Here is a 23978-nt window from a genome sequence, read left to right as displayed (position 1 = left end):
CACCATATTCCATCATCAAGGCCACTTCCTTCCACCTCTGCAATATCATCTTCCCCTGCACCCTATCTCATCGCCAACATTACTGAAACCATTCTAAATGCTTTTATCACCTCTGGATTCAGAGGTGGAGGGAGGTAAATTTAAATATTTGTGAGAGAATCACAGACTGTCCTTCGAACTGCTGGCATTGGTGAATCCATACACTCCATGGTGTACTGCAGTGTTGAATAAACATCCTGCAAGGCTGTGTACTTATGGCTAGCTGACTCACCATTAATTTGCTTACTGACACTCAGCTCAGGTTCTGCCAGCACTGCTTGGCACCAAATCTCATCAAAGCCTTGATCCAGATATGGACACAAGAGAAGAGACATGAAAACAGCTGTCCACAACATTAAGGAAGCAACTGGCCAGGTATGGCACCAAAATGCACGAAGAAAACTGATGCAAATGGGGGTTAGTGAGAAAATCCTCCCGTGGCTGGAATCTCATACGACAGAAAGAAATACGGTTGTGTTATCCGAGGTTAACCATCACAGCTCTGGGACATGCAGCCGGAGTTCTTCAGGACAGCATCCTTAGTCCAACCGTCTTCAACTACCTTACCAATGATCTTACGTCTGCCATGGTCAGGTGTGCAGCTGTTCACTGACAATTCCACTGTATTCAGTTCCATCATATCTCTTCCAATAATGAAGAAGCCCATGCCAGCAAAAAGCAGGACTTGGACAACATCCAAACTTGGACCGACAGTAGCAGGTAACATTCATGTCATATAAGTAAAAAGCAAAATACAATGGATGCTGGGAATCTGAAAAAAAGTAAAAACGCTGGAAATATTCAGTAGGTCTGGCAGAATCTGTATTTCCAGCATTTTCTGTTTTCATGTCACATTAAGTGCCTAACATTGATTATCTCCCACAAAAAGCTCAATAATGCCCCCTGACCTCAAACAGCATAAATATCACTTTCTTTCAAAAACGTATGGATTGTCTGGATGCCTGGGACTTGTTCTCTCTGCTATAAGCGTCAAGAAAGCCATGGTCACGGAACAAGGTGTTGCATCTCCGCCCCTGATCACAATAAATAAATCCTTACTGGAAGCAATTAGCAAATTCTGCTATGTTGGGTCCATGATGACAGGCAATATGCCCCTTGATGCAGAGCTCGACACATGTATAGAGAAAGCAGCCACCACCTTTGGTCGACTTGTGAATCGTGCATGGGATAACATCAAGATGACCCTTAAGACCGAGCTGATGGCTTATAAGGCCTGTGTTCTCAGCACTTTGCTATATGGCTGTGAAACATGCGTTACTTACAGTTGCCAGGAAAAGAAGCTGCATTATGGGTATAACCTGGCAGAACAAAATCACAAATGCGGCAGGTTTCTCAAAGGCAGAGCTCTCAAATGTGTTAGCACTAATCAAACAGAGGCGCTTTGGTGGATTGGGAAAGTCTGCAGGATATAAAATCATTGCATACGCAAGGGCCTTGTGTATGGTGAGGAAGCTACAGGCAGATGACCAATGGGGTGTCCAAGGCACTACTCCAAGGATGCTCACAAGCATGACATGAAGGCCCTAAACATTGACTATTGCACCTGGAAGCCAATAACTGGCAAAAGAGGGAAATGGTGACACCTCCTGTGGGCTGGCATGCACTACCATGGCAACCAGCAACTACAGCGGCTTGGCAACAGGGGTCAATGCTGAAAACAGCAACCCACAACACCACTTGACAGCTTCATGTGCGGTGCTTGTGGCAGAATCTGCTTCTCAAGAACTGGCCTTCACAGCCATCAGCATAGTTGCACTAAATGAAGACACCCCCCGCCTAAATGGATTGTTTGCTGCATGTCCATCATCTCTCATAGATGGAAGGATGCCAAAACACAATCAAAGTCTTGGGGTCACCACTAACCAGAAGCCTCACTGGATCAGTCATATCAACATCATGACTACAGCTGCTGGACAGAGTGGCTCGCTTCCTGGCCCCGCAAAGTCTCTCCACCATCAGCAAGTTGCAAGTCAGGAGTGTGATGGAATACTGAAGAAACTCAACGCTATTCACAGCAGGCCTGTTCACTTGATTGGCGCCCATCGCTGCAGTATCCATTACTGGTGCACACTGGCCACAGAATGTATTATCTTTAGTGCAGCCTTGCTGGTACTGTTCATTACCTCAAGAACAAATAAAGATAAAGTTGTGGTGTTACCTTAGATGGGAGGAATGCACTCAAGGATGCAAGTGAAGGAAAACTTCCAAGAGAAAACTGCTGGCACTAAGTTCACCCTGTATTTAATGGACATCCACAACACAAATTCTAAATAGTATCAGAAGGAGGTGATTGCAATTGTCATGCTTAGTACACTTAATTAACGGAATGGAAGTATGTTTCTTTCCTTTGGCTGACCCTATAAAAGTCACCAAACCTGTTCCCACATTGCCTGCAGGTATGTGGTATGTTGTTATGACACTCACATTGGTTGGCAGCTACTGCTACTCTTGTTGGGCAGCTTGCCTTTGGGACCTACAACAAACTAGCCAAATAGAGTCCTCCAGTTTCTCACTTCATCCATCAAAACTCTGAAGAACTAACTGAAGAAACAGGGTGTTCTGTATGTTCTTGAAGTGCTAATAGACATAGTTCCCAACAATGGTGCTGCCTTCCAAGTCACAAAGCTGCAGGCTCCAAACTCCAAATCGCAGGCGTTTTTCACACTGGAAGCTTGCTTCCATTATGCAATGTTGCTGACCCTAGAAGCACATGGGCCAGGATTTTGACATCGGCATGCGGGGGCGGGCCCAACACGCTGATGCGTAAAATGACGCATGGTGACGTCGGGCGTGCGTCCCAACGTCACAGCGCGTCATTTAGATCTTTCATTCGGCGGGTGAGCGCTGGGGGGTGGCTGCGTGCCCGCCAAACTGTCAAAAGGCTGTTAAGGCCATTAAAAAACCAATTAAAGCACTTATCAACACTGCCCGGCCAACCTTAAGGTTGGCGGGCAGGCAAAGAGCCCAAGCGGCCTTCGCATTTTTCAGGAAACCTCATCCATGAGCGGGGTGAGGTTTCCTGAAGGTTTTATTAAATGAATAAATAATTTTTGGGCAATTCATAAACATGTCCCAGCTTTTGTGACACTGTCACATGAGGGGACACGTGTAAATAATTTTTATGTTTCTTCATTTAAAAATCTCAAACTGTACTTAATCTCCCTGAGGCAGCTCCGTGCCTCAGGGAGATTTCTGCACTTTTTCGCACACATGTGCGAAAGAGCACAGGCTCCTACTCTCCCTCTTCCCCATGCCTGCCCAGGTAGTGCTGAGCCTTAATTGGTAGCGCGGGCCTTAACTGGCCCACCCACATAAAATGGCAGTGCAGAGCTGATCGCTGATGGCGATCGACTCCGCGCCCATCCACACCCACTCCCGACCAGCCTGCCCGACAGGCAGAATATTCTGCCCATGTGTATCAGTGCAAAGTGGATCAGCAGGGTACTCTTCCCACATTGTCTCACTTCCGATCAAATTTCAGAGCTTTAATAGAGAATATAAAATGGAGTTGAACAAAAATAGACGAAGTGTTTTTTTCTGATCTTCGCACGCAACTAATTCCTAAATTCAACATTTTTCTTTTTTTATAGGGGAACATTTTCCCCCTGTCAGGAGGGAAGTGCGGGAGCGGGCACCGATGGCTGGCCTTCCGATCAGCGCCCCTGGTCGGGTGGGTGGGGGGGCCGCCGCCATTTTACGTGGGCAGGCCAATTAAGAACCGCCCAGCGTGACGTCCACCAGGAAGTGCTATGCGCTCCCCGTGCAGGCAAGGGGGTGGGATTCCCTCAGCCACAGCGCACAGATCTCCCTGAGGCAAAGTGCTGCCTCAAGGAGCTCGGCTCCGATTCAGAAGTTGACAGAAAGGTATTAAAAAAGTTTCCCTGACATGTCCCCTCTTGTGACACTGTCACATGAGTTGGGACATGTCCTTAACTTTTATTTAAACATTTGATAAACTTTTAAAAGCCCTCATGAAACCTCATCCCGCCCATGTTTTTTCCGAGGCTCGCCTGGACTCCTGGCCTGTTCACCAACCTTAAGGTTGGATGGGCAGGTCCATCAATCAAGTTAATTAGTTTTTTAATGGCCTTAAAAGGCTGTTGACAGTTCGGCTGCGTGCCCGCTGAACTGAAAGTCTAAATAACGCGGGGTCACGCTAGGACGCACGCCCGACATATCCCGATGTAGCCCCGCCTCCGCTTGCCGGCCGCAAAAACCTGCCCATAGAATATAACCATGTTAAACCTAAACAGTAACTTCTATTCTAGCTCGAATTCCACACTTTCGCAAAAGTAGATTCAATGCAATATAATTATCTGGGTCCTTTAACTAAATGGTTTGAACCCTGGTTTGAGAGGAATCAAGACTCTCAACACTGAAACAAAAATAAAAATAAAAATACCTGGAAAAACTCAACAGGATATTTTTCCACCAGTATTTACGGCCAATATTTTTGATTTTCCACTTCACTAATAATATTGTGATTCATATACCCTGCGTGTCCAATAGAAGCTACTAACATCATTGTTAAATGTAAATGACAACATGCATTATAAAATTATAATTGATAAGTGCAAGAACTATCACAATTTACAAATTACCAAAGTATTTAACAAATATCAATCTACTAAAAATGTAAATACAAAAAAAAATTTTGCTCTCATACAAATACAGTTTTCAGGATTCAAGTGCAAATTTCTCAACTTCAGGCTGCAATATATCCTTTAGCCATTTATCCAAATAAATGATAATTAGGACATTTTTAAAAGGAACATTTTCATGATAATCTTCAATCAAAGCCTAAACTGATTAAGCTCATTAAGTGGACTCAGCCAAGTGTTTCCACTTTCGGCACAATCGGCAATAAGGGTTCAAACTGCGCACAGAACTATATTAGTTTTAAAAAATAACGTTTGTGCTCAAACTGATTGGCATAATGTGATATCATTGTTAATATGGCTGAAAATGGCTTTGTCACAGCATTTGAAATGTGTAACGCCACCTGTGATTAATCTGACATTTATCAATTGAAAATTACTTTTAAAAAACATGCAGAACAATTGACTAATACATTAGTCTACAGTGGTCTGTTACTTAAGATTTTTTTTAAAATTAAAAAGCTTTCAAAATGTGCCTATCGGGTCCTTGCACATTTTAAAAAAATTTAAGAGCCCCCTGAAAGGTCCACAAGCAGTCACAACTGGCAGAAACTCGCAATGATGATCAATTTGATTTGATAGCAGGGCCAGCTTCTAGAGCAATATTTTAAAATCAAGCACAAATGATTGCGGACACTCGATTTGCGCTGAATGTAGTTTGCAACTGAATTTCCTCGAACCTTTGGGTTGGTTGTGCCTTATTCCATTCCTAGCTATCTATTGGTAGCCAGAAAATCGCTATCCATGGCTTCTCTTCCCATTCCCGCACATTTGCCTCTGGTGTTCCCCAAAGATCTAAACTTGGAGCCCTTCAATTTCTTATCTACCATGCTGTCCTTGGCGATATCATCCAAGAACACAATGTCAGTTTCCACATGTACACTGACAACACTCATCTCTATCTCACCTCCATTTCGCTTAACTCCTCCACTGTTGTCAAGTTATCAGACTGCTTATCCAACATCCACTACTGGGTTAACAGAAAATTCCATCAATTAAATATTGGGAAGGCTGAAGCCATGGCTTCACAAACTCCGCTCCCTCACCACCAATTCCATTCCTCTTCCTGGCAACTGTCCAATATTTGTCATATTTGACCCTGAGCTAAGCTTCCAGTCACATATCCGTGCTGAGGCTGCCTAATTCCACTCTGAAACATCACCCATCTCCACCCCTGCCTTAGCTCCCATTCTGCTGAAACCCTCATCCATGCCTTTGTTACCCTAAGACTTGACTATTCCAATGCACCCCTGGCTGGTCTCCCACATCCTACCCTTTGTAAACTTGAGGTCATTCAAAACTGTCAATGTCCTAACTCACACCAAATGTCATTCGCCATCAGCATCACCCCTGTGCTTGCTCACCAATATTGACGTTCAATTAAACAATGACTCAATTTAAAAATTCTCATCCATGTTTTCAAATCCCTCCATGGTCCCTCCCTATCTCTGTAATCTCCCTCAGCCCCACAGCCCTCCGAGATGTCTGCACTCCTCTAATTTTGGCCTCTCGAGGATCCCAACTTTTAATCACTCCAGCGCTGATCGCCGTGCCTTCAGCTGTCTGGATTCCAAGCTCTGGAATTCCATCCCTAAATCTCTCTGCCTCTCTATCTCGCTTTCCTTCTTTAGGATACTCCTCAAAACTAACACCTTTAATCAAGTTTTTGATCACCTGCCCTAATACTTCCTTATATGGCTCAGTGTCATCTTTTGTTTTAGAATTCCCATGTGAAGCACTTGTGACACTTTATTATGTTACAGGCGCTATATAAGTACCAGTTGTTGTTGTTTCCTCGATTTTGGGCAAACAACATTGAGAAACCCAGCGCAACATAGCAGAAACTCCTGGCCCCATTTCTGCCCTATTTAAAATGGTGCATGTTTCGCTTCTCAAGCTAGTGTAAGATAAGCGCTTTTAATTTACTTACAATGGCCACTTGTATATATATGAAATAGGACTTGGCTTAATAATGATCATTTTTCAGCGTATTAAGGTGAAAATAATAATCAATCTGTTTGCGAAAAAATTACACTATATTTAACATACTACGGCAATGTAAGGAATTTATTTTCTACTTTCACAGTAAGAGGAGATCCAGGACCACCAGGACCACCTGGGCCCCCAGGGCCCAGCGGGCCCCCAGGCCAAACGGGATATCCAGGAAAGCCAGGAGTTGGGTTGGTCGGACCTCCTGGTAATCCAGGACAACCAGGGCCACAAGGACTGACTTTAAAGGGGTCGCCAGGCAATCCAGGAGCACCAGGACCATCAGGCAGAATAGGATATCCTGGACCAAAAGGTGATAAAGGAATTCAAGGGATGCAAGGGCAAAGAGGTAGTCCAGGACCTCCAGGAAATCCTGGACCAACTGGATTGTCTGTTGTTGGTAGTCCAGGTCCACAAGGGTCAGCAGGTTCTCCAGGCGTACCAGGATTACCTGGGGCAAAAGGACACCCAGGTTATCCAGGCCTCCCTGGGCAAAAGGGTGATAAAGGAATTGGAATTCCAGGGATTTCTGGTAAAAAGGGGCTGCCTGGGCCACCAGGGCCACAAGGAATCCCTGGGCCAGTAGGATTAAGTAAATCAGGTATCCCTGGTCTTCCTGGTGAACCAGGTAAAAAAGGTGAAATGGGGCCACCAGGCCCATCTGGTTTTACAGGTGCACCAGGCCACAAAGGACTACCAGGACCACCTGGAGCAACTGGAATTGGAAAGGCTGGAGCAGCTGGTGTACCTGGATTGCCAGGGCCCCCTGGTCTTAAAGGTCACCCTGGCGTACAAGGTTTGCCAGGGGCACCAGGATTGCCAGGTATTGGAAAACCAGGTATACCAGGGTCCAAAGGAGAACCTGGTCCTGTAGGCTACCCTGGATATCCTGGAAAGAAAGGAGAGATAGGACCAATCGGCAAGTCAGGAGATCCTGGATTGGTGGGAGCAGCTGGTGTGCCAGGATCACAAGGCCCAAGGGGTTTACAAGGGATTCCCGGTGCACCAGGAGTAAAAGGTGTACCAGGGCACATGGGTGCACAAGGGTACCCTGGATCAAAGGGTGAGCGAGGGCCAACTGGTGCTCCAGGAATATCAGGACTTCCAGGGAAACCAGGTTCACAGGGCCCACCAGGAGCAACTGGACCAGCCGGCCAAAAAGGTGATATTGGTCTTACTGGTGCAGCTGGGGAACCTGGAAGACCTGGGTCTCCTGGTCCTCAAGGTCCATTAGGTTTTCCAGGTGCAGTAGGATTGCGAGGGCCAGCTGGAATACCTGGTCATAAAGGTTTACCTGGGTTGCCAGGTTCTCAAGGGACTCCTGGAATAAATGGTGCACCAGGAAAACCAGGAATGCCAGGTCCTCCAGGTCTCATCAGCAGGGAAATAACTAAGGGGACACCTGGGGCACCTGGACGAACAGGAGCAGAAGGTGCTCCAGGTCCGCCGGGTCTCCCCGGTCCACCAGGTTTACCTGGCGAAATTTTTGTACAACCAGAAAAGTCTGTACAGCCACCACCAGGATTGTTGAGCCCTATTCCGGCTTTTACAGCCACTCTTTCTAGGCCATATCCACCAGTGAGGCAACCAATAATATTTGACGTACTATTGACCAATTCAAATAATAACTATGATCCATCATCTGGCATTTTTACATGTGAGGTATCAGGCCTTTACCAATTTAGTTACCATGTGCAAATCAAGGGGGCAAATGTTTGGGTTTCATTATATAAAAATGGGAAGCCCATATTGCAAACATATGATGATTATACAAAAGGGTATGTTGATCAGGCCTCAGGAAGTGCTATAGTACACCTACATGAAAATGATCAAGTCTACGTCCTGCTTCCTTCAGAGGAAGCTAATGGTTTATATTCATCTGATGAGAAACAGTCATCCTTCTCAGGGTTTTTAATTAGCCCCTCATGATTTATACCAATTGAAGAAAAGCAACTCTGAGTAATGAATCAGATCAGGTTTTCTGAGGATGTATCTGAATTGATAAACAATGCAACCCCATTAAGGAACCAATCGGGACTAAAACGCATGATTACCTGAAACAAAGGTCAAGTTCATAAGTCACCAAGGTATCATTTTAATACACAATTATATCTGTGCAACCAATGTTTATCTTCCTATACTAAGCATATGTCCCTGAATCATCTATGTTTACCAAAACATAGCATACACAGAAATACACTGGTGCGATGACACATACTGTAGCAGAAATAAATGTATGTATTTTTGTAGCTTTTTACTTTCATGAAGCAAAAATTTGCATTAGCCATTGTACATTAGCAAAAAGCAGTTCAGTCTGTGTGACATCATTATGTTCTTTTCTGTATCAGCATCTTCGTGGAAAATATGTCAAAGCAAGAAAATATATTTTGGTAATATGGAATCAATCTTTAACCTTCTCTATTGTTTCCTACCTAAAAAGAGACTGCAATCTTCCCCATTTTCAAACCTATGCTCAAAATTACAGTAATTCTGTTTTTCTTTGTTTCTAGGTTTTAGGCTAGCACCACTCTTTTCTCCATTTCATCATTGGTGTACACCATTTTAGTGTTCATGAATTTTACTTACGCAGTTTATAACCAACAACTGCTATTCAGAGTAAAAGTATTTTAAAAGTATTTATTCAAAAGAAAATGTAAATATTTTTTTCTAATGATTAACAATTTTTCAATGTTTAGAAACTTTCTATTTGTTTGTATGTCATTAAAATATACAGGCCTGGAATGTCCAAGCTTTGATCCACGATCTGTGCAATTATTTATCAGCCACTTTGGCAGTGAAAACACCACTACTGATCTCAGAGTTTGTAAGCCAAAAAAGGGTAGAGTGGTAGGGCTGGGGGCATTGTGGTTGGGTGGGGCGGGGGGAGGGAGGTCAGATAGTGATAGTCTTTGGTGGGATTTAATGAAGCAGGCTTTGTAATCTGAAGCAGTATTCTAGTGAACACTGCTGGAGCATGCACATATCACCTGGTCACAAGAGTAGGCTTAGCTACAGTGTCAACACAGTAACATGTCCAAATTAGATACTCTGGAAGCACACAGATGAATCAATCACCAATTAATTGATGTATCAGAGAACTGCTGGCATCCATGGAAATGTGTCTCAAATGAGTCACCACCTTCAGACAGGGAGACAAAAGCGGCAACAGAAAGCTTGCACCAATCACATCTGAGGTTACAAATACTGTCATAATGGACAACTTTTAAAATGAACTGTAAGAAACTAGATATAAAATCATACTGTTTTACTACTGCATAAACTTTTAATACATTTTGTCAAATAAATTTTTGAAACTGGAATAAAACAGGTTTGCTTATTTGACATAAATAACCCAACTTCCTTTTGCAATAAAACTGGCACAGCATGAGCCTCTGAATGAAGACTGTTATCCATGTTAAACACAACATATTTAGTTATAATTAAGCTTATGATCCTGAAAATCTACAGAGGTTCTGCCTATTTCCTGTTGTCACTCTATGGAAGTCCAGTGAAACCACAGTGAAAATTCAGGGCCGATATTTGATAGAACTAAGTTCACAAAGTGGAACTATACTGGATTTGGGTAATAGACATCAATTGTGAACTGAACTGTGTTCAGCAATAATGCCCCCCCGACAAACAGACTGCCAACACTCAATGTCACAGGCTCATGTAGATTGGCCAATTTGGCAGATGTTTGTTGTTGACCCCAGCAGGATTTTAACTCACTCAGGCGAGGAAGAGAAAAATAGGAAAAAGTACACTTTCTCAATTAAAAGTCAATGCTTTGTTGCTATATTATAACATTATGCTGTTATATTGGAATCCAAAATCATTATCCTTCCCAAATTTAGGAAAAAACCAGCCTCAACAGTGCAGAGAGATTCAAGTCCAACTGTGGATTTTAGATTTATAATCTTCAAAGATGTCCAGGCTTTTCAACTAGCTGACTGCATTTCGAACACAGCCACCTCTGGGTCATCACTGCAAAATAGCACAAGAGTCACACCCAACCCAACTATAACAAAGAAAGAATTACACATAGCTCTCCTCTATGATTATGTACATGTCATAATGCACATTTTCCATTTATCTCTTTAATCAAATCATAAAAACTAAAATTACTAGTCACTATATAAACAGAACACCACATACATAATATATTTGAATGGATGAGCCAAACACACAAGTGATAGATTTTTCTGATTGGGCTGACTTAATTAAATCTGATCACACTTAGGGAATGTATATATCATGCATAGTAATAGTTATTAACGTCTATTGCAACAATACACGCTAAAAATTAGAAATTAAGGTTCAAATATAACTGTGTATATATCTATGTGTATGTACACACATTAAGCTTGAAATAGGTGAAGAAATAGGATAAAAGCAAAATATTGTGGATGCTGGAAATCTGAAATAAAAACAGAAAATGTTGGAAAAACTCAGCAGGTCCGACAGCATCAGTGGAGAGAGAAACAGGGTTAATGTTTCGCGTCCGTATGACCCTTCTTCAGAGAAATAGGATATTGTTTTACTGGAAACTGCCCAAAGTTTCATTTCACTAGAAACAAAGCTTGTGGAATGATTATTCTTAGATGATGACAACGGTACCTAGCCCGTAAAGGAGCCCATGGACAGACCAGGCCTAGTGGGAGAGCAACTGGGCAAGTACTTAAAACAACTAACCCTAGTACAAAGCTGCACTAGGCTTTTCATTTAACTTTGCTTAATTAAGATGCTTGCTGAAGTACATGAGTTCATTTGCGTGTGGAAGCAGAATAAAAGTTACTTTAGTGAACAACACCATGGGAAGAATTTTCCCGTCGGCGAGCGGGAGAAGGGCCCGCTCGCTGGCGCGTAAAATGACGCGCGGGCATCCCGACGTCAACGCGCGTCATTTAGATTGTCAGTTCGGCGGGAGCGCAGCCGTGTCAGCTGCGCACCCGCCGAACTGTCAAAGGCCTATTAAGGTCATTAACAAAGTAATTGAAGCTGTTAAGAATGCTGCCCGCCCAACCTTAAGGTTGGCAGGCAGGCGAAAAGCCCAGGCGGCCTTCGCATTTTTCATGAAATCTCATCCACGGGCAGGATGAGGCTTCATGAAGGGTTCATTCATTAAATGAAATGTTTTGAAAAAATGTTCCAGCACATGTGACAGTTTCACATGCGGGGACATGTCCTTTTTTTGACCTTTATTACATTTTTCAAGACTTAAACTAATCTCCCTGTGGCACCTCCGTGCTCGACTCAGGGAATCCCCCCCACTCACACAGGGAGCGCTCAGCATTTCTGGGTGTGCGTCACGCTGGGTGGGCCTTAATTGGCCTGACCACGTAAAATGGCGGCGTGCACCCTATTGGGGGCGCCGATCGGGTTCACGCCTGCTCCTGCCCACCCCCGCACAACCCACCCCCACAACGGGGGGAAAATTCAGCCCCATGGCTTAACAGTCTGGTAAGAAATAAGAACAGCCGAACTAAATGGCCATAATGAACAGCTCGTTAACAGTTCACATAAATTGCCTTAGACGTAAATGACCGATAGTGGGATAAATACAAATAATGAATTTTTGAGATTAATTTGAGGCCAGAGATCTAATGTTACTGGGGGGATGAAACTGGTTAGGGAGAACAGCCTGAGATGCAAGAAGGAAAAGATGAGATAAGGGTGATTGATCAAGGCCAGAATGTATGTGTGAAGGCTCAAGAAGATAATGGCAGCTAAATGATATTAAAGGTGGGCTATTCAACCAACGGTTTGGACAAAGAACTCAATGTTTTATAGGGTATTTTGAAATAAAGTGTATCATTATAGTTCATGAAAGCCTTTTGAATAATTTATCCAGTTGCCTAGCCCTAAAAAAGGGTATAAAGTAAGAGTCTTTGACAGACCTCGGTGCAGTAGACAGTGGAAATGAACTCTCAAGGAAAACTCTGGTCCAACACTCCTGAGTGGTTCAAGAAGTCAAAAAGGCTTGGGGCACCAAAAAGAGAGGTGGAAGAAGAATAAGAAGAGATAGCTGTTCAGGAGTGTCAGCCATCCTGCCCAATCTGGACCGATATTCACTACTTATCCCAGTCATGCTTTTTGCTATGTAACTAGTGTGTGATATTGCTTCTTAAACTCTGATTAAACTCAACATCCCACCATTGTGCTTGCGGTCAATCTTGATTAATTGGTTAGATAGTGATAACTCTCATCTATTGAAAAGTTAAAATTAATACACATTTTTCATATATATTGCATTTGCAGCATACAAAATTTTCCGACGTGCTTCATACGCACATGAAGAAAAGTAGACACTAACCCAAAGAACACATATTAGGATGTGACCAAAAGGTTTGGTCAAAAAGTTGGGTTTTATGGGGGCACCTAAAGAAGGAGAGAGATAGAGGCTCAGGAGTTTAGAGTGGGAATTCAGAGGATAGAGACCAAGCTACAATCACTAATGAGGGGAGGACATGACTGGAGGTGTAAAGATGCCAGGGGCAGAGGAAGGTGAACTTGGTTTTGGGGATGGGGATGGGGATGGGGATGGGTGGGGGTGGGGGGCAGCAGGCAGGAAAGTGGCTGGAGGAGACTATAATGGGGTAAGGCTATGAAGAGATTTCAACACAAGAATAAGGATTTAAAATTTGAGGCTTTTGGGACTGGGAACCAATGTAGGTCAGTGAGGGTAGGCGTAATGATTGGGTGTGACTTGCTGCAGTATAGGACATAGGCAACAAAAAATTAGAAACCTGAAGTGTATGGTTGATGGTGTTGGGAAGAAAGCACAAGAGCACTGGAATAATCAAATCTGCAGGTGACAAAGATATATGGGTGAATGTATGAGTGAAGACAGTAGATATTAGAGATTGAAGTAGGTCATCTTTGTAAAAGGGGAGGCGTACATTGCAAACTCAGCTTAGGCTTGAACAGAACACAAAAATAGCAAACTGGTTCAGCCTCAATCAGTGGCTGGGGAGGGAGGTGGAGTCACTGGCAAAGGTACAGAATTTACAGAGGTGACTATGGAAAACTGTTCCAGTTTCCCCAAAGTTTACCGTAATGCTACAGGAACTAACAGCACATCCAAAACTGGATATTAGACAACTGAGAAGTCAAAAGGTGGTTGTGAAGTTCTGCTGTCAAAAGGCGGTTGTGAAGTTCTGCTGGGTGTCATCAGTGTACAGCCGTGGGCTGTAGCTGTGGGCTGTAGCTGTGGGCTGTAGCCGTGGGCTGTAGCTGTGGGCTGTAGCTGTGGGCTGTTCCCTTGTGTGTGAATTATATTGCCAAAAAATAGTAAGTATGAGAATCAGGAGGGGAAAAGGATGAATACTTGGGTGATTAAAAAACTGACTGTGCAGAGGTAGGAAAAGAAGCCAATGCTAAAGATGTTCTGTTAGGGAGGCAGGTGATATTGGAACATAGTACCTTGATCATTGTTATCAAAGGCAACCACATATTAAAATTACCGGAAGTATAAAATTAGCAGGTAAAATGCTGGAATTACAGAGCCAGATTAGTCAGAAAGAGAAAAGAGAGATTATGACATTGTGATTAGAACTCATAAGAACTGATGCCTGTAACTTTGATTGATCTATCTTTAGTGTAAATATCCTTCCACCCTTCCAATAAAATGAGGTGAATGCAAGTTGATTTTAGTGCCTCTTCAAGGCAACTCAGACATAATGTAATGATGAGGTAAGCAAGAAGTTATTCCTATGAATGAAAAACGGTGTAGTCAGAGCCAGAGACTGCACGAATGACAAAAATTGAGATATACATTAACAAATATTTGTAACATTTCTAGCAAGTGGCAAAGATAATTGTATTACTGAAAAGGGATCCAGAAACATTGCTGAAAGTAACATGCTGGCTATTTTGATGATTGTGATTACCAGGTCATATCATCATCTACATATCTGCTTCCATCTACATAAGGTAATGGACATGCAGCAAATCAACAGGGATGGAATAGCTTCATATGATGCACTTTTACATGGCTGAAGAGACCAATCCATGAGAGGCAGGTTCCAATTACCAGTTGAGGAAGAAGAATGCAGTGGATCTTATATATTTCGATTTTCAAAATAGATTTGGGCATTGGGGCAACATTTTATATAAGAAATTAATGGCCATGGTAAATCACAGAATCAGTGATCAAAGGAATATTGGTTTAAAAATAGGAAATGGATAGTAGTTTCACCTGGTGAATTTTCAACTTCTACAGGAATACAAATGACGTGCCAGAAGTGGTAAAATGGTAAAATAGATACTGATTTGCATTGACAAAAAGGCCAGAATACAAATCAAAAGAAATTATGTTTTTATCAGTTAAAGCACTGGTTACAGCCTCTCTGGAGGATTGTGTACAGTATTGGTCACCAAACAAAGGACACGCCCTTAAATATTTTAGTGTGCTTTGACAAGTCGGATGATAGCTGTGGGTAGACATTTTTTTTTCATTTTGCCTGGGGGAACATTGCATTGGGTCTCTGCCTCCACTACATTGCCCAGATTTGTGTCAAGAGGCAACTGGGCTAAGTCAATTATAGCTGATGGACTTTTCCCCACTGAGGTTTGCCTGTAATATACTGCAGCTATCAATTACCCAATCAGGCCAGAGGAAAATCAACTCCCCCAGTCTTTGTAATTATAAAGAATGTTTCAGATGTCTTAAAGGCATTTTCAAAGCAAAGGATGGAGGCTGAAGTGAAACAACTTTCATACTAAAACACTGGCCATAATTTTTCAGTCTTCCTTAGACTCAGGGGTGGTGCAAGAGAGCTGGAGAATTGCAAACATTACACCCTTGTTTAAAACAGGGATAAAGATAAGCCCAGCAACTACAGGCCAATCAGTTCAATTTCGGTAGTGTGGAAACTTCTAGAAACAATAATTCTGGAAAAAAATTAAGAGTCATATAGACAAATGTGGGTTAATTAAGAAAAGCCAGCATGGATTTTTTAAGGGAAAATCGTGTTTAATTAACTTGCTGGTGCTTTCTGAAGAGGTAACAGAGAGGTTTGATGGGGGCAATGCAATTGATGTGGTATACATGGACTCTCAAAAGGCATTTGATACAGTGCCACACAACAGACTTGTGGGCAAAATTGTGGTTCACAGAATAAATGAAATAGTAGCAACATGGATACAGAATTGGCTGAATGACAGGAAAGAGACAGCAGTGGTTAACGGATGTTTTTCAGGCTGGAGGAAGGTTTCTAGTAGAATTCCCAGGGGTCAGTGTTGGGACCCTTGCTTTTCCTGATATATATTACTTACCTAGACCTTGGTGTACAGGGCACAATGTCAACGTTTGCAGATGATACAAAACTTGGTAGCATTGTGAACTGTGAGAAGGATAGTGGAGAACTTCAAAAGGACATAGGCAAGTTGGTGGAATGGGCGGATAGATGGCAGATGAAGTTCAATGTGGCGAAACATGAAGTGATTCATTTTGGTAGGAAGAACATGGAGAGAAAATATAAAATAAAGGGGTGCAGGAGCAGGGGAACCTGGGTGCATATGTGCATAAATCAGTGAAGGTGGTAGGGTAGATTGAGAGTGTGGTTAATAAAGCATACAGTATCCTAGGCTTTATTAATAGGGGCATTGAGTACCGGAGCAAGGAGGTTATGCTGAACTTGTATAAGACCTAGTAGCAAAGATAATTCGGCCTCATCTGAAGTCCTGTGTCCAGTTCTGGGCTAGGAAGGATGTGAAGACATTGGAGAGAGTGTAGAAAAGATTCATGAGAATGATTCTAGGGATGAGGGACAGTTATGAAGATAGACTGGAGAAGTTGGGGCTGTTTTCCTTGGAGAAAATAAGGCTGAGAGGACATTTGATAAAGGTATTCAAAGTCATGAGGGGTCTGGACAGAGTAGATAGAACTGTTCCCACTAATGAAAGGATTAAGAATGAGAGGGTACAGATTGAAAGTAATTGGTAAAATTAGCAAAAGTGACATGAGGAATAGCTCTTTCACACAGAGACTGGTTAAGGTATGGGATGCACTGCTTGAGAGTGTGATGAAAGCAGGTTCAATTGAAGCATTCTAAAGGAAATTAGAGAGTTATCTAAAAAGAATGAATGTGCAGGGTTACAGGGAGAAGGCAGGAAAATGGCACTAAGTGAACTGCTCATTCAGGGAGCCGGTGCAGACATCGTGAGCTGAATGGCCTCCTTCTGCACTGTCACAATTCTGTCATTTTGTGACTTAAAAATAACTCAATGTTTTTTTAAAATGTTGAGAGAATAGCGAATTCAAGCTCAACTATTTCAAACAAGGATAACAGGCATTTTTTGAAGATTATTATGAGGAAAAAGTGATTGAAGCAAACTCCTTAATTGAGTTCAATAGGCATCTGAATAGGTTTTGGAGAAAGAGAGGATGAAAGAAAGGACAGAAGGTAGGGAGATGGGGCCAAGATTAACTAAAGGGGTGTGCATTTGCGATGTTCATGTTCCTAACTTCCCTATGTTCTAACCACCAACTCAAACAACTTAGTTTAAAAATAGGTGGCATCTGTAAAAAGTTAAAAACATAATTCACAGACTTTAAAAAAACATTTTGTATGTTTAAGTTGCCAGGGCACTTTAGCTGGAATAGTTTTTATGCCAAATAACTAACATTTTAAACAAGCTACATTTATTTCCACTGATCTCAAACAGCAGTTATTTGCACTGTAAAACATCAAATTGATCAGTGGGTCGCATTGTCTCTTTTGAGTCAGAAGATTGTAGGTTTGAGCCCCACTACAGGAGTTGAGCAATGCAGTGCCAAGCAAGTGTTGTCTTTTGGATGGGATGTTAAACGAAGATGCCATCTGCCTGTTCACTGTGGAGCTTATAGGAAAAAAAACAGGAAACTCTCCTTGTTTCCTGGCCAACATTTGTCTCTTAATCAACACCAGTAAAACCAGATTTACTTGCGGGAGTTTGCCATGCACAAGTTAGCAACCATGATTATCCACATAACAACAATGACTCAACAGGGTGCGAAGTACTTTGGGATGTGATGTGGGGCTAGTTGCCTTGAATTTATACAGGGTTCCCCTGATCTCTTACCATAATGTTACGGAAACCTTCAAGAAACCAGCATAAATCCGCTTATTCTGTTTCTCTAGAGGTTCTATCAATCTCCCAATGGAGAAACTCCTTCCCAGAAGAAGTACCAGGCTTAGATAAATACAAGTTCTGTGTTTAAGATAACATTTTTGCAGGAAAAAACTTCTTTATGGTCACAAAAATACATCTTGCACACTGTGTAAATGCAAGTTCATTCTCATTTTTCTTTCCTTCACTGATTTAACATTATATTTTGTAAGGGCTCCAGCATCTATAAGAAACTAGGTAACAGGGTAGGTTTATGTCCAAGAAACAGGTTAACTCTGTCAAAATAATTAATTTGAATGTTATATACCTGCACAATTCAATGTTATTAATCATAAATGCATGCTGCTGATGATTACTTACCTTTAGTTGTTACAATAATAGCCAATCATTGAATAAATGCATACAGTGATAAGATACCAGTCACTGTTATGACCATAGCTGGTGTTAATTGCTGCGCAAACCAAATCCCAGAGGGGAACTTACTTTACGGGCCATAAAATTTATTTTTGTATTCTGAACCTGAGAAGAAGACATGCCGATCTCAACAGTAAGAGGTACAGTAACACTTTTGGGATTTTAAAAATTAAAAGTAAAAGTTTTATTAACAAAAATAAAACTTAAGCACACAAGATTACAGTTACACAATTAAGGTCAGTCTTACAAAATATTCCCCCAAAAACTCTCTACTTGGTCAAGCCCACAAGTAAACCCCAGGCAACACTCCCTTATAGATGTCTATTATCAAATCCAGTAATATTACACAAGGCAAACTGCTGTAGCTTCAATGAAGACATATCACATGACCTCTACCTTCTTCCACTGTGTGGCAGAATCCACTTCATATTAAAACTGCTTGCTGCAGCCCAAGACTTTTCTGCCTTGATTGGACGCGTGAATTCAAACTGCATCCTTTCCCAGCCCAGAGCACCAGCTATAGCTCAACAGCTCAAAGAGCTCCAGCTATCTCCACCTATCTCCATAACTCCAGCTCAACAGCAATTCTAAAATACCTTTCTTTCCTGTTTTTATTTCAGGTTTCATTGTTTTCACACCTCTTTGAAGCTCAAACCCTTCCAAATGTAAAATCTTTCATGTCTCTATCTTGTCTTTGCTTTCGGGTCAATAAAATATAATATCCCCACTACTATTTATAGTCTACGGAACTCTTGAAAGGCGCAAACATCTTTCTTTGCACCTCAGACTCCCCTTTGATATTCAAACAAACTCTGAACTTAACTAAAAATGCAAATGTTAAATCTAACCTATTTACTTGTACCTCAAACTTAGCACCTCTATCCTTCTCATGTTTCCAACCCCCCAGACAACCTGGCTCTTATCAATCTTTTTCCCAGCTTAATTAAATTTCTCTCTCACACACTCACACACACAAACACAAAAGCTGGAAAACATGTCAGGAAAAGTTACTGCAGAACCATTCAACATTCTCTTAATGAATCTCCAAAGGAGTCAAAAGGCTGCAAAATTCAAAAGGCCTGAAAACAGACATGGGAATTGCAATATACAATTCAGCGAAACAGGCAGCACATAAACTGGGGCTAACTAGCAAGCAATTGAGTTTTCCTACACTTCTTAAAGTCAGCCTACAAAACTTAAAGAGATCCATTCTGGTTGGAGCAGGTGCTGGAAGTGGTGACAAAAGAGAACAGAAGCTAGAAGAACATGGATTGATGGCAGAGGTTAGACTCCAACATCTTCCAACACTGCACTGAAGGTCTTGGTGCAGGACTTGGGGAGAGGTGACATCTCTCCTCATCTAAAGAGGGCCAGGTGTCCCTCCAAACAAACTTTGCAAAGGCAATAGGACTAGATATCTATGGCGGTCAATGCCAGGAGTCTAGCCCCAAGGACTTGGATGAAGTGCTGCAAAAAATTCAGTGAACTTACATGATTGATGAAGGTCAGTAAATTCATCATTAAATGCCATGTCTCACCAATCGGCTCTAAGGTTCACATTCTACCCAAAGTACCATACCCCCATCTCTCAACTGCCAATCATGACTCAAATGCAACATTCATGAAATAAAAACATAAACTACTGGAAATACTTAGTAGGTCAAGAGAGGGAAATAGGGTAAATGTTTCAGGCCGGCGACCTTTTATCATAACTCAGCATTATTCATCTGTGCCCATCTCACCCTCACACACTTAGGTGAGACAACGGACACGCGTGGCCTGCAACAAGGGCAGGGGAAAGAGTACCAGGAGCCAGTTTGCCAGAGGGCAAGGTTGCAAACATGTCCTGTCACTGATGACTTGGATAGGGAAGCCTAGTAAAAAGGCTGACAAGTATGTACACTGAAATGCTAGTTGCATTGGGAGGCCTGCCAGCGAGTTTGCAGCAACTGTCAGAGAGCATGGAGGAATCCAGCACCAACTTGACATAGGGCTTAGCGCAGAGCTTGTGAAGCCCATCCTTTCCAACATAGAAGTGGTGGTCAAATCCATTAGCACACTTTTGGACCCAGCCATGATGCAGCATCTGATGACCCATGTCTCAGCTTCCAAGTGCTGCATGAAAGTTCAGATTGCTGTCATCAGCCGCAGATACCAGTGCACAAAGGGGTTTGCCGGATTTCATAGCAGTCCCAATAATCTGTCCTCTAAAATGTTGCTACCATTGCCCAGGGGAGTGGCATGATGATAGCATTTGTCCTCTCACCACTGCCAGTCCACCAGTGCCCTAATATTGCCCGTCAGCCAGCCAGCCAAGGCTGCTACCAACTGTGCTGAGGTGGCACTGTCCGAAGTCTGAGGGCCAGAATTGCTCGCGATCGACCTGCAAGGCTAGTCTGCTCCACTAGACATACTGCAGTCACTGGGGTAACAGTAGGAGCATTGGGACAGTCAAAGGTACATAGAAGACAGTCACTCAGGGAATTCACAATGGGGATTAGTAGGTCAGTTGGCTTTTGTACAGGATGTTGGATAGTTTGTTTGATAAAAGTTGGTTTAAAAATGCTTTTGTCATGGGCAATTATTTCAGCATTGTTGCCAAGATCGTACCATGATTGGTCAGTAACAGAAGGATGGTAAGGTGTCAGGCTATAGGCAAATGGAGATTTAAGGTTGTATTCATGGGTACCACAGCCATATGAGCCAATGACAGACAGCTGGGCCTAAAAGGGGATGTGCCGGTTGCCTCCTCTTCCTCATCCTCCTCAGCATATACCTGGTGACAAGGCCTGTACCTTCATGATGGCGAGGTTATGCAGGAATCAGTAAACCACAACGAATCATAAAATATCCTCTGGTGAATACTGCATGACTCCTTCAGAGCTGTCCAAGCAGCAGAAGCATTACTTTAGGACCTTAATCATCTGCTTGATGACATTAATGGCTTCCTGCACCATAGGGAAGTCTGCAAATCTGGCAAAGCCATTGCTCACTCTGCTTGCTGCTCTCTGGAATGAATGAAATGTAGTCACCTCTTTTTGCATTCAGAGCGCTAGTCACTGCAAGGTTTTGATAATACTACTAATTTTTGGTTCTACGTTGATTTGAAGTCACATTTATGGATTTTATCGTGACCACCTTTTAAACAGTTAAGGCAGGCTAGGAACATGAAGGCAGTTACTTGTAGGAAACAATTCTTGATGAACCAATTAACTTTAAAGGTGCGGAGAAGTCTGGGTTCAAGGAATTGTATTTGTTTTAACTACACAATGTGCTATTGAGGGCTTCTTTGTCACCTTTAAAGAAATAAACAAAAGGTTTGAGCTCAGCAGCTTGAACTCAGTATGACACCTTGCCTTTAAACAAGAGCCATGTGTATTATTAAGTTTTAGATTATTAACTGCCTTAATTGATTAGCCATATCTGTAGGACAGAACACCTCTATTTTAAAAGGAAGAAATTATGGTCCTGATATTATGGTAGGAATATTACTCTTAATTGTCTAAGTATCCATGAGAATGGGTTAGCATGTTGTTATGAATTGTTTACAATAAGTTGTGTTATTGATAAGAGGATGTAACATTGTTTGTACAACTGCTCTGTATCTCCGAGGATGTGTCATTTGTTCACAATAGACTGTACCTCCAGGGGCCCAGGGAATAAGAGATGCACACTTAGTTCTGTTGAAGGGTCATTCGGACTCGAAACGTTAACTGTGCTCCTATCCGCAGATGCTGCCAGACCTGCTGAGTTTTTCCAGGTATTTTTGTTTTTGAATAAGAGATGCACATTTGTCTTCAGTCTACATGGCTCTAGTTACAGAGGTGGGGTGACACCAGATGATCTTCACCCTAAGCCAATGAAAGAGGTTAATTTGGACTATTTCCAAATAAGGAAAAGGAACTGTCCGAATTAGGGATGAAAGTTCGAAAATCGGAGTCTTTGTTGGTACAGTTTTTACTATTGCTTCTGTAGTATGATTCTTCTGATACGCAGTTCAACAGAACGTCACTTCAGAGACAGAAAAGGCAGGTTTTGTCTGTGCTGGCAGCACTTAAGGAACCCTAGGATCTTGAGGGATAAAAACTTTCAATGTTGTCTTCACTGTTTTTGTTAAGTATCTGTAACATCTTGCTCAATAAATTCCACTTGATTCAGAAATATTAGTTATTCGTATTTTGTTAGGTCAAGCACAACTGAGGGCCCCATTGTTAAATAAATTAAGGGCAGCATTTTCCCCCCGGTCGAGGGCACGCCACCATTTTATGGAGGCGAGCTAATTAAGGCCCGCCCAGCGTGTAGTCTGCTCAGAAGCGCTGAGCTTTCCCTGTGCGGGCGGGGTGGGGGGCATTCCCTGAGCCGAGAGTGTGCTCTTTCGTGCATGCACGTGAAAGAGCGCACAGATCTCCCTGAGGCAAAGTGCCACCTCGGGGAGATTGGTTGAAGTTATAAAAATTTTTTAAAGGTTATAAAAAATTTTCCTGACATGTCCCCTCATGTGACACTGTCACAAGAGTTGGGGCATGTCCATTACTTTTATTTAAAAATATTCTGAAAATTTTAAATCCCTCATGAAACTTGTGGATAAGGTTTCATGCTTTTACGGAAGGCCGCCTGGGCTCTTCGCCTGCCCACCAACCTTAAGGTTGGACAGGCACGTCCATTAATCATTTCAATTACTTTTTAATGGCCTCAATAGGCCGTTGACAGGTCAGTGGGCCTTCAGCCAACTTGGCTGCGCGCCCGTCGAACTGAAAATCTAAATGACGCGGGGAGACGTCGGGGCCATGCCCAACGTCACCCCGTGTCATTTTACTCATCGGCGAGTGGGCCCCGCCCCCGCTCGCCAACTGGAAAAAGCTGCCCTAAAAATTTGGAACTCGGATATTTTAAGTAAAAGAGTTTTATACCTCAAAACCCCCAAAACTTACATCATCTCCCTTATGCAACAATGGACATTAAACTAAGAGATGCTACAATTTTCATTTGCTCCAGCCTGACTTACTTAAAAGTTCAAGGCTATGGTCACTATCACAGCCACTGGTAATGCTGTCCTCGCCCTGCTCTGAGGCTGTAGTTCAGGCAGGAACAGGTAGCAGGTTTTAGTAAACACCTCCTTGCTGATGCAAAGGCATCTAATACACTTACTACGGTTGAGATAGGAGAATTGCTCCCTAGGACCCTGGGCAAATATGGTCTCCTGTTGAGAGCCCTTCTCCACCTCCTCATCCTCCTTCTTCACACAGTTTGTCCTTCCCTGTTCGCTGCTGCTGCTCATTCTGCCTGTCATGTTGCAGGCTAAGGGGGATAGAAATTTAATGCAGATAAGTGTGAATTGATACATTTATAAATAAAGGATAGAATTCTACTAGGGGTATAGGAGCAGAGGGCCCTGGGGACGTGTGTGTACAAATCATTGTCGGTAGTAGGCAGGTTGAGAAAGCGGTTAAAAAGACACAGGGGATTATGGGTTTTATAAACAGAGATATAGAGCTCAAAAGCGAGGAAGGTCTGATGAATATTTATAAAACACTGGTTCGGCCTCAATTGGTGTATTGTGTCCAGTTCTGGGCACCACAATTCAGAATGTTGTGAAGGCATTAGACAGGGTGTAGAAAAGATTTACGAGAATGGTTCCAGGGATGAGGGACTTCAGTTACATGGACAAGCTACATGGAGAAGCTGGGACTGTTCTCCTTGGAGAAGGGAAGGTTGAGAGGAGGTTTGATGAAGTGCTCAAAATCA

At 42.6% G+C, this 23978-nt stretch overlaps 2 protein-coding genes across 2 annotated transcripts in view; one reads left to right on the top strand and one right to left on the bottom strand.

Annotated features, from left to right (window-relative positions):
- The window catches only part of nt5dc1 (5'-nucleotidase domain containing 1), a 644476-nt gene that overhangs the window by 480070 nt on the left and 140428 nt on the right, over positions 1-23978 (bottom strand). The window lies entirely within an intron of this gene.
- Positions 1-23978, top strand: part of LOC144680416 (uncharacterized) — a 137729-nt gene that overhangs the window by 96624 nt on the left and 17127 nt on the right. Inside the window, 1 exon segment of the mRNA XM_078541384.1 lies at positions 6805-8628. Coding sequence (XP_078397510.1) covers positions 6805-8628 — 1824 coding nt within the window.

The sequence above is a fragment of the Cetorhinus maximus genome, chromosome 5, assembly GCF_964194155.1.
Source record: "Cetorhinus maximus chromosome 5, sCetMax3.hap1.1, whole genome shotgun sequence".
Taxonomy (NCBI): Eukaryota; Metazoa; Chordata; class Chondrichthyes; order Lamniformes; family Cetorhinidae; genus Cetorhinus; species Cetorhinus maximus.
This window is presented reverse-complemented; position numbering and strand designations above follow the sequence as displayed.